Source organism: Rosa rugosa, chromosome 2, assembly GCF_958449725.1.
Source record: "Rosa rugosa chromosome 2, drRosRugo1.1, whole genome shotgun sequence".
Taxonomy (NCBI): Eukaryota; Viridiplantae; Streptophyta; class Magnoliopsida; order Rosales; family Rosaceae; genus Rosa; species Rosa rugosa.
Genome location: NC_084821.1, coordinates 59697398 through 59709533, shown reverse-complemented (window position 1 = coordinate 59709533; position 12136 = coordinate 59697398). Strand labels below are relative to the sequence as shown.

General features: G+C 36.8%; 1 protein-coding gene across 1 annotated transcript; it reads right to left on the bottom strand.

Moving 5' to 3' along the window:
- Positions 1–2307: 2307 nt before the first annotated feature.
- Positions 2308–4041, bottom strand: LOC133732613 (fe(2+) transport protein 1-like). Its single transcript, XM_062160201.1, has 3 exons — positions 3361–4041; positions 2892–3041; positions 2308–2802 (listed from the first exon to the last, which is right to left on the bottom strand). Exons 1-3 carry the CDS (start codon positions 3991–3993, stop codon positions 2497–2499), a joined length of 1089 nt encoding a protein of 362 aa, XP_062016185.1. The 5' UTR covers positions 3994–4041; the 3' UTR covers positions 2308–2496.
- Between the last annotated feature and the right edge of the window lie 8095 nt (positions 4042–12136).

Here is a 12136-nt window from a genome sequence, read left to right as displayed (position 1 = left end):
GGATTTCTAGAGAGGATGAGGATTATGATTTGAATAATTAGGTTATTATGCATGTTTTTAATTGTATTGTACTTTTTCCTAGTTTTTCATTTATGTAAGTGACAATTTAATGAAATAAAAGTTGTATTTGGAAATTCCACGTATTAAAGCACACACCTTATATTCAAAATCATAGCACATAATAAACATAATACAAGCTAAATTCAAAGCACACAATTATCCATTATTATCATTAAATATATTTTATTTTAAAAAAAAAATGTTTAAAATTCTGATGAACAGTGAATTTAAAGCAGTAAAATGAACAGTAAAGAAATAGTGAACAGTAGATGTAAACAGTGTTGACTGCAAGAAAAAAAAAACGGGTGCAGACCTATGTCCAGTGGTAGTGAATAGTAATTTGACTGGTCGAATTCTTGACTTCTCGACTTTGCCTTTTCTTGACTACGGGTGCACTTGCTCTTAGTACATTAAGATATAGAAGGGGGGGCTTAAATTTCCATTCTATAGCCTATAACCCACCATAATGTTGCATCCATATATTGATTTTTAATCAAACCGACATGAGAAAGGTGGATTCAAATTCAAGACCTAAAGTAAATAGTAAAAAGCCTCCACTTGAGTTGATCTAATTGTGCCTCTGTTTAATTAGGGGAGAATTTTTCGAACAGTACATGAACTAAAGGTCACTGTGAATTAAGGTTCCTAACTTTACACTAATTACATTTTGGTACCTGGACTATAAATCCCGACTACATTTAAATACACGTCATTAATAACACCGTTAGTTGGCATGCCACCTAGCATATTTTCAAGGGTAAACTTGTCTCTTGACTATCCACCTTTAGAAAGTCAATTTTTTTTTTAATAAAAAGAAAAAGAAAATTGGTGGTGCGATCTTGACCGTAGATCTACCCTTAGAAAGTCTTTTTTTTTTTCTTTTAAATAAACAGGAGAAGAAAATTTCTTGGAGTTGGTTTTCTGGATCGGGAAACCATGGATAGAAGATCTTTGGGAACTGCGGCCTCCGCCTTTTGGAGGAGATCGATGAGTGACTTGGCGGCGCTGCGAGGGTCAGCAGCATAGAAGCTGAGCCTCGGCTTGGTCTGAAGGAAGAGCTCGAGATCTTTGCCGGTGGGGAGTAAATTGAGGTCGCGATCAAAGGAGAAGACATGGACAGAGACGAGGAGGAGGCTCCAGTACTTGTAAAGCTTGTCAGAGAGGGAGTCGATGCTCCATCTGGCTGGACGTTTGAGCATTTGAGTGAGATCGGAGGGCGGAGAATTGGTCTGAGACTCGAGGAGTTCGACCGATGAAGGGGATTTGTAACGGATCTGCTTCCCCTCAGGATCCAGATTTGGGTCTGAAACGAGGGCTAAGATTGTTTAATCCCAATCCAATCATACCTTGTTGTTGCAATTTTGTGTGTTTAAGAAAATGTGCAGAAGAAGAAGAAGAAGAAGAAGAAGAAGGTCTATGGAATTTGGAATTTGGATTTTTGCTGTGAATTTGCTTGATCAAGAGTTTCATGGAAGGAGGATGAGCACAAGTATTTCTGCTTGGATTGGAGCTTAGATTAAGAGAGACCGTGTTTTGGGTTCTCCATTTCTCTCTTTCATTCTTAATTCTCATTTGATCTTTGGTTTGTTGATTGCAATATCTTTTTCAATCTGAATTCATGAAATATGTGATTTTGCATCTAAATCTTGTTTGCCGAATTCATGAAATATATATGGCTTAATATGTAGTTCTGTTTTGCATTTAATTCTTCATTTGAATTCCTGTTTTGTTTTCTGGGTTGCTGGTATGGCGTGGATGGGGTGTGTGTGTGTGTGTGTGTGTGTGTGAGAGAGAGAGAGAGAGAGAGAGAGAGAGAGAGAGAGAGAGAGAGAGAGAGAGAGAGAGAGAGAGAGAGAGAATACCAAACTACCCTTTAAAAATTAAATAATGACATAATGTTAACGGTGTTATTAACGTCGTGTATTTAAATGTAGTCGGGATTTATAGTCCAGGTACCAAAATGTAATTAGTGTAAAGTTAGGAACCTTAATTCACAGTGACCTTTAGTTCATGTACTGTTCGAAAAATTCTCCCTATAATTAGTAAAGGGATTGATTCTTAATTAGTTACTGGAATCCGAGAATACTTGAAAGTGAACCACTCTTTCCAATTAATTCTTCTTAAGTTTTTATTTATTAATAATATGTGTTTGACTGTTGGAGCTATGAGAAAACGGGTTAAGATATATAGATGGGTTCGGTTAGATCAGTTGCCTTCTAGTGTAACAAAGAAAAAGATGAGCTTGACTATTTATTCCAACACACTATATATTTATTTAAACCGACTTGAGCTAACCAAAGATTTTGTGAAAACATAAGGTTCATGATTTTAACATTCGAAAAAAGGATCATGAACTTCCATAAGCTTGAGGAGACATCATGATCTATTCATACCAAACATATTATATATATAATTGTTGATCACATATGATCTTAATTAAGCCCACTTTGCCAACAGAGACATGCCACCAGCACCCAAAAGAACCGCCATGTAAGACTTGATCTGGAGCTTGATGCTGCGTTGCAACTTTGGACCCATGAAGTCAGCAGAGAGAAGATCAACCAAAGCCATGTAGATGAGGAGCCCAGCTGAAGAAGCATTCAGCAGTCCTACTGTCACTAATGCACTTGGACTGTTTTCTTTGTACATTTTTGACAGGGCCATTCCCAGTGCAATTCCAGATGGGGTTGTTGCTGAGAAGAAGAACACCAGTACTACCTTCTTCATGAACTTGAACTCAGCCTGAAACATTAACCAGAAATGATGCTATGAGTAACTGGAGGTGAACGAAAATTAATTTGTTAATTAGGAACTAAAAGGCTGGTATGTACCTGGAGAATGCAACCACCAAGGCCCATGCCTTCAAACATTTGATGGAAGCAAAGGGCAGCTACAAGACCTTTAATGGTGCAAGTATTGTTTGAAGCTCCAAGAGAAAGCCCTATAACAATTGAGTGAACAATAATTCCCAGTTCCAATACCTGCCAACACAAGTTTTCAATTCATAAATATGCATACCTAATTTTTTATTTTTTATTTTTTTTTATTTTGTAGATATCTGATATATCATGTCACCGAACTGTAGAACTTCTTTGCATGAATATGTGGACAATTCTTGCCAAGTACACAACTACACTGCATATAAGTATATATATAATTCTTATTAGTTAATTAATTTCACATGTTATATTATTTGACTATCAAGTAATTAACATATACTAAGCGAGATACCTGTGAAAAGAAAATCACTCATATAATTGTTTGACTTATTATATCGTCTGGCTGATGTATACAACTTACCATGGCAACAACGCGATAGCGTGACAACTGTGACTCGCTTCCTCCTTTGACTTGATGATTGTGTGAATGAAAATGTCCATGGCCACCACCCGCCACAGCCATCTCTTGATCTCCCTCAATGGCTGCAGCAACACCATCAGAATTGGGGTTAACTCCGGCTTTTGATCTCCTGCTGTAGATGCTAGTAGCCATGGAGTCCACCATCATAGTCACAATAGCAGACAACATAGCAACAAACCCAGTGAAAGGGAACTTGTGCCACGGCTTCTCATCCAAACAATTCGAGGACAACATGTCAAAAGAGTCTGGCAAAACATGCATGAACCCCGTGGCAAGAATAATGCCACCGGCAAAGCACTTGACGACCACGAATATGTCTCGATCGGGGTGCAATGCGGGTATGGTGCGAGTGACGAGTGGCAAGGACACACCGATCATGCTGGTGACCAGGATTGAAGTAATGGCTATGATTTTGAGGGGCACAGCTCCTGCCTTGTCGTGGCAGGAGTTGGTAGTTTCAGACTGGCATTCATCACTCTCGGATATCGAATGAGCTTGAGGAATTATTGCGGAGACGAGGATTATGAAGAAGATTGGGAGGAGCACTTTGAAAAGTGAAGTAGTAGGGGCCATAAGTGATCACTGAATGGTTCTTATGTTGGAATGTTGAGTTTTGCATTTCCTGTATGTTCTTTATATAGAGGGAAGGCTTGTGACTATATGTACGCTCAAATTATTTGGTGATAGTACTATTAGTGCCATGGTCCATGCGAATAGAATGAAAATATGAGTTAATTTATTTTAAGTGTAGTTTATTAATAGAATACAGGGTTCACCCTACAGATGAGGATTATGATATATATAAGTTCGTATGCTTCAGCGGTTGATATATTTCGTCCAAATATTGATGTACGTACTTCTACCGTCAAGTAAAGATAAAATATATTGGTGAATTGTCGTACATTCGTACCACTTCCTTAATTACACTACATATTTTTGTAAAAATAAATTGGGTTTTTTTAATTACAGATTATGATCAGTGATTCAGATTAGCCTAACTTTTTGTTTATTAGTTATAAAGTCACTTTCAGTTTAATTTACAGGTCAATGAAATTTATAGGAAAATGCAATATATAATTGTTATAACTTATTACCCTACCAAAATAATAATAATAATAATCTATCTGAACATGTCATATACTCATATCCACTTTTAAATTTCAAAGATTCCATATCGAATTTTTTTTTTATTCATGAAGCATGTGATATACTTATATTCTTCCCGTAGTTTTAACAATTTGAATGCTTTTTATGATTTTCTGACCATTGTGATTGATGGCCTTGGGGATACTTGTGGTTTGCAAATTAGACTTTTTATTATCCATCCCACCTAATCTATTATTGCAAGTGAGTGAATGGCCAGAGGATAGTCGCATGCCTATTATTGATAGATGCATCTTCTAAATTTGATCCTTTTGGTAGCAGTCGTTGAGAGTACATAACTAAGGAATCTTTTTCTCAGTCATATATGACTTCCAATCTTGCTGTGAACATACTTTTTTATGCGTAGCTGCAGCTAATGTTTATAGATGCATCTTCTGATTTTGATCCTTTTAAGGTAGCAGTCATTGAGAAACAGTATTTAACCTTCTTTTTCGTTTTTGGTCAAACAAAACAGTGCAATTGTATGACTTGCATAGCTTGCGTTAACATTGACACTTTGGGGTGGATTGCCTTAGCTAAATTTTGAGCATAATCACTGCAGCCTTGTTGATTTGGAGTATAAATTTGTGGTAGTCCTGAGAGTTTGTGCGCAGGAAACTTGGAGGTCAGCTGATGTTTTTCCAAGTAGACTTGCTCTGCTCTTGGCTGCAGAGAATTGTCCCTTATCTTTTCTCTATTCCATTCATGTCTGCATTTTAGTCCCGAATCAAAACTTTGGTCCAGTCATACCTCTTGAGACTTACCGGAATCCCAAGAAGAGCGACAACGACGAGGTCGAGATCAAGATCGGCACGGCGCCGTTTTGGCATAGGTTCCTCTTTATTTTCTCCAAGAAAGACAATTTTATAGATGGAACTTGTTTCATATAATTGGAGTAAATTCATCAATATATGGTTGAGATTTTTTATTTCCGGTATTAATTTCTTATGGAAAGGAGATTATTTAGTTAGTTCTGGGTACAATATTGATTGGGTTGTGAATTCATTGTATGTTACTGTTTGGATTCTGATTAGAGGAATGCTAGCAACATTCCCCATCTACCTTCTCTTTCAACCTTCCCCACTTGTTATCTGCCAAGTGTCTTCTAACTTCACTCAATCCTATAAATTAATTGTTGTGAAAATCAATTTTTGTTTCTTCCAAATTTGCCCATAATTAATGCAATAACTTACTTTTCCTTTTTTTTTTTCTCTCTATCTCTGTTCCACACCTCCACTTCTTTGTCTCTTTCTATTATTTTTTTCATTTTATTTTTTTCCCACTCCTTTTTGTTCAATACAAAGTTACAAACCTAGAAAGAGTTGATGAATAATATTTCAAAACTTGATAACTATCTATGTTGATAGAAACCCAAAATCTAATTCTCTCTCTCTCTTTTTCTATATATATATATATATATATATATACAGATCTTATCCAGAGCGGAGCTCTGCTTTGAAAATTAATGTGTGAAGTTCGAGTTTTTGGTCACTTTTCGGTCGCACATCCACATCTCGACCGTTCAGTTTTTAGGTACTACTGTATAGATCATCTCTGCAAATTTTCAGCCAAATTGATGATCGTTAAGGCATTGTTAACTGCTTTAAAGCTAGTACGGTTCAGGTTGACAGATTCAGTCCGTCAATTGGTTTAAGAGAGTTAGATACCTTAACGATCATCAATTTGGCTGAAAATTTGCAGAGATGATCTATACAATAGTACCTAAAAACTGAACGGTCGAGATGTGGATATGCGACATAAAAGTGACCAAAAACTCGAACTTCACACGTTAATTTCAAAGCGGTGCTCCGCTCTGGATATGATCTGTATATATATATATATATATATATATATATATATTCAATTTTGGTTTATGGGTTTTGGAATCTATGAAGGCAGACCAGCAATCACTTCAATTGAGATGCATAGGAGGACAGGAATTGGGTTTGGCTAATAATTTTAATTTATATATAGCAATGATTTGATCCATAAGATTTCTTAAAAATTTGGGTTTCAACAAATAAAGAGTATTAGAAGAGGAACCTAGAGACCTTTTTCCATTCCAGAAAAACAATGTGAAGAAATTTTAGGAGAGATAATACCTATGCTTCGTTATTTAAAGGTTAGAGCCAGAAAAAAATGATAAGAGGGAGAGAATGAGCACAAACGTTCAGAGAGGTATCAAAGAAAAAAAAACGTTCAGAGAGAGGGAGAGAAGAAGAGAAATGAATGGAAAAGAATAATGTAAAGTTTAAGATCTTTTCATTAATTATAAAAGAAATATTGCATTAATTATGGGCAAATTTGGAAGAAATAAAAATTGATTTTCACAGCATTTTATTTATAGGATTGAGTGAAATTAGAAGACACTTGGCAGATAACAAGTGGGGAAGGTTGAAAGGGAAGGTAGATGAGGGAAGGTTGCTAGCATTCCTCTTCTGATTAATGGAATTGTATATTAAAAAAAAAAAATTAGCACCAATATTTTTTTTTGGAATATCATCACTCCTACACACTGAAATCTGTGTGAGTTAGGAAGATATTTCACACTAATTGGGATATCAAAATATCGTTTACAATGTTGGAAGACAAGTGGGACCCACAAAAAATTTCACACGGACTCTCAAAACCGTGTGAGTTGAGCATTAGCGCCCCCTCCGAAAGCAACCGAAAAACATATCCGTGTGAAATATCATTATTTCACACAGATTTAAATCTGTGTGAGATGTCTATTTTGCTAGTAGTGATGCTGGTGACCAGGATTGAAGTAATGGCTATGATTTTGAGGGGCACAGCTCCTGCCTTGTCGTGGCAGGAGTTGGTACTTGGTAGTTTCAGACCGGCATTCATCACTCTCGGATATCGAATGAGCTTGAGAATTACTGCGGAGACGAGGATTATGAAGAAGATTGGGAGGAGCACTTTGAAAAGTGAAGTAGTAGGGGCCATATTTGACTACTCGATCTCTCTCTTTAGTGATCACTGAATGGTTCTTATGTTGGAATGTTGAGTTTTGCATTTCCTTTATGTTCTTTATATAGAGGGAAGGCTTGTGACTATATGTACGCTCAAATTATTTGGTGATAGTATTAGTGCCATGGTGCATGCGAATAGAATGAAAATATGATTTAATTTATTTTAAGTGTAGTTTATTAATAGAATACAGGGTTCACCCTACAGATGAGGATTATGATATATATAAGTTCGTATGCTTCAGCGGTTGATATATTTCGTCCAAATACTGTATTTTTTTTTTTTTTTTGAAAAAGAAGTTGATATCATTAGATCAACAGCCAATAGGCTAGAGTCTACCATAACTTACAAAGCGAAACTCGGCAAGAAAATCCGAACTAAACTATCTAAGCTAGAGCAGATCATTAAAATCTCTGGGACGCTCGCAGTTAAGCAAGCCTATCTAAGAATGCATAAACCTCGCCCTCTACGGAAAGGAAATCATTCAACTAGCCCTTCCTTGCCAATCACGCAATTGTGGTACAAGCAAGAAACTAGAAACGTCATAGAAGACTCATAGAGGTCCATTCACTCTCACATAAGCTTAACCCCAAGTAAACAGAATTTAAAAAAGAGCCAACTCCTTCCCTGTTGGGTTGGAGTGTTTCCCCACAACTTGCTTCTTCTTTGGAGACTTGTCCTGGGCCTTGCCTTCAGCATGTTTTGAGGTATGCTTCTTAGCACCAGATGATGGCTTATTCCTACTTCCAAAAGGTCGACCGCGTTTCCGCTTCATACTCCCAGCGTGATCCTCCTCCTGTATAGGGTCCAAACCAAGATTCTCCGAGTCAAGAATGAGATTTCTTTTCCCCACCGCCAAACTCAGCTTTAGTTTCTTAGGGGAGATAGTCATGCTGTCTTCACGTCCCCGACGTTTGCCAGTTATGCGTTCCGGAGACTCTGCTGTCTCCTGAAGGTCACGGACTAGCACTTGTCGTTTCTGCTTCATAGCTGGAACAGTCAGACCTGGCTCCCCACTCGGACTGGGATCAGGAGTCCGGAACACCAACGGAGGACATGGGTTAGAAACCCTAACTCGCACACCAGTAGCAGTGCCTGATGTGGATCCCGCCCAGGCTCCTTGCCCTGATGAACCCCCACTATGCATCTCTGGCATCACTGTCTGAGACCCCAGAACAGTGCGCTCTGCTTCATCATCGTCTTCATCCAGCGCCGGCCCTGAGCAAGGCAACCCCACGTGCGTGACTAGCCCACACACTGAACACCGCCCAAAGAGTTTATCATATCAGAATTGACAGCAAAACTCGACCTCATCCTCCACCAAGTACCATCGCTTGAAGGGCAATGGTTTATTCAGCGGTATCTCAACCCTAATCCGGAGTTTCCCCGTCTTCTTGGCATTCTTATCAATTTCCTGGAAGTCCCCCAACGTATAACCGATCATGGTCATGACGCGCTCCGACCTGAACGCCGGTGGTATCTTCTGAAGAGTGATCCAATATGATGACCTAGTTAAAGGCACCTTCTCCACCGGCATGACACCATCATACCAAGCCAAAGCCACCGGAGCGTGATTATATCCCCATGGAGCACCACGCTAGATTCGAACCCGATCAGCCGGATTCGACAACGTGAAGAGCACCCTCTGCTCTTCTGCCTCCTCCACCTGCAACGACCCATTAATCCTCCAGGCGTTGCGGAACATCCCCAAGAAGGATTTGACCTTGAAATCACGAGCGGTGAGAAGCTTACCCACCAAGAAAACGTTTGCCTGTCGCAAACCTTTGCCCTGCGTTGGTCGCAGATCAATCTGCCTCTTGCCTTCAGCGATAGCAAGAGAGGAGGCTAGTCTAGCAGCCATTGCATCAACAGAAGACATCCTGTTGACAAGAAAAAACACAGAACCGAAACCCTAACCCTAAGTATTTTGAGAGAGAGAGTTGACGGCTCAACTAGTCTTACGTACACCAAATACTTACTTCTGAACTAATTAGGGATTACATTATTTCTAATTACCAATGGAATGAAAATAAGCTAAAGCAACATTTGCTTGTTCAAATTGCTTAAAGAATTATGACTCTTCCTTTACCTTTCTTTGATTACCATGATGAATTTGTCAGTTCGTCCAAATACTGTATGTACGTACTTCTACCGTCAAGTAAAGATAAAATATATTGGTGAATTGTCGTACATTCGTACCACTTCCTTAATTACACTACATATTTTTGTAAAAATAAACTGGGTTTATTTAATTACAGATTATGATCAGTGATTCAGATTAGCCTAACTTTTTGTTTCTTAGTTATAAAGTCACTTTCAGTTTAATTTACAGGTCAACGAAATTTATAGGAAAATGCAATATATAATTGTTATAACTTATTACCCTAACAAAATAATAATAATAATAATAATATATCTGAACATGTCATATACACATATCCACTTTTAAATTTCAAAGATTCCATATCGATTTTTTTTTTCTTATTCATGAAGCATGTCACTTGCGTGTGTGTGTGTCTAACACTCTTAGGGGGGTGTATTCATTTAAGAGTCTACAAGATTTTTTTGTATTTTGAAAGTCTATGGGTATTCAATTGAGATTTTAAACAATCCTTTAAAATCTTGATGTATTCAATTAAGATTTAAAATTATCCATTCAAATCTGCAGATATTCAAAAGTATACGGATTTTTAAGGATTTCATTAAATGCTGGATTTTGGAGGATTTTATAGTGCTTTTTATACATATCAAAACTCAAAAACAATCCAACCACTTTCCAAGAGATTTTGATGGATTCTTTCTCACTCAAAAAATGAAGAAGCTCTTCACCAAAAAAAGAAAGAAAAAAAGAAGAAGCAGCTCTCAATAGGTGACACTCATCCATTTTGTTTTAGACCTATCTTCCCGCTATCCTCCTCTACCTCTACCTCTGCTCTCATCTAATAATTTTTTTTATATTTTTTTTTATCACTATAGCTCTGGAAGCCTTAATCATTCTAGCTAATTAAGCTCACTTTCAATGGTATTGTTAAGATGATACATACACACATGTTTCTTTTTTTTTGAATCAAACCCGAAGCCGGGTGCCGATATATATACATATATTCATCTAAAGCCAGAATAGACTCTACATACACACATGTTTCTTTTGCAAATTAGATATGAAATAAATTATATCATTAGTTTACTACTTTATTTTTTGTGTAACATTTTGGCCGATTAGTTTTCACTTATTATTCATATATCATTATACACAACATAAAGAATGGTAGATTGCCATATATATATATATATATATATGTGTGTGTGTGTGTGTGTGTGTGCGTATACTTTTTTGTCATTGATATAGCATTATAGTTGGATCCATACATCAATTGCTTTTAAAGAAGAAAAAAAAAATTAACCTACAAAAAACATGATAAGGACTTGTAAAATCTAAACAAATACTACTAAATCAATCTATTAGAATCAATCAGAGTCGATATAGAATTTAAACAATCTGTGGATTAAGTAAATCCATGGATTATAAAAACTCAAACAAAATCTTTTAAAATCTGAATTGAATACACCCCCCTTAACTTCAGTACGGCATGCATTTGCATTGTTGTCATATCTGGGGAAAGGCATGCATTTTGCCATATCTGGGTAGAAATGTGTCATGCCCGTTTATGCTTGTGTTTTGCTCAAGCATCGAATGAACGTGCGTGATTACTAGGGTTCTGAATTTTCTAAGGTTTCCTTGTATAAATCACCTGTATACCTATTGCATGGGTTACAATTAATCACACGAAAACCCATGCATTGACACTTCATGAAGATTCATATTGAAGCTTTAGTGAAGTTTGGGAAGAAACTAACTGCCTGTACCTAATTAAGAACAAATTAAGAACTACTCAACCCTAAACCGTAAAATGCTCTCCAGGCGTTTTTGAAGAATTGCTGATCTGAATTATACAAAATTAGTTTCTTTCTTTTTTTTTGATAATCTGATATGTCATTCTTCACTAAACCAAGTTCAAGTGCACGCTTCTCCAAATAGACTGGCAGTGTGCCTAGCTGATGCCGGCCTTCATATAAACGATAACTATGTATTTTCTCAAGTAAATTGGATTATATAAATGCTATGTTATGCTAGTTAACTAGTGTTGACTTCGAGTATAAGATCGAGAATATTGTTTAATGAATGTACTTCATCGTGTTCTTGGATCAATATAGGATTGTTTAATGAATTTTGATTAGATGCATTAATAATCCCTAGAGATTTTGTAAACTTTCATTCGTCGCTATCCTTATCTTCATCAAATATGTTGACATTGTATTTTTGAAGAGAAAGTCTTGCGTACGTGGTGCGGCTGTCGTATGTAAGAATTTTTCATTTTTGAAATATACAACTATAGAAGAAAGAATATGCTTTGCTAGCTAGCACTGTTATGTAAGTTAATTAATTACTTTTGTAACAAGGAACGCTCCAAATTTTCGTTTAACTCTTCTCATCCCCTAGTATAATATATATTAATGATTGGAACGGTTCAAAAAATTTAGATTGTACGGATAAAGCTCAATTAAATTAGAAATTATTTAGTCATATGTATCAGGAATA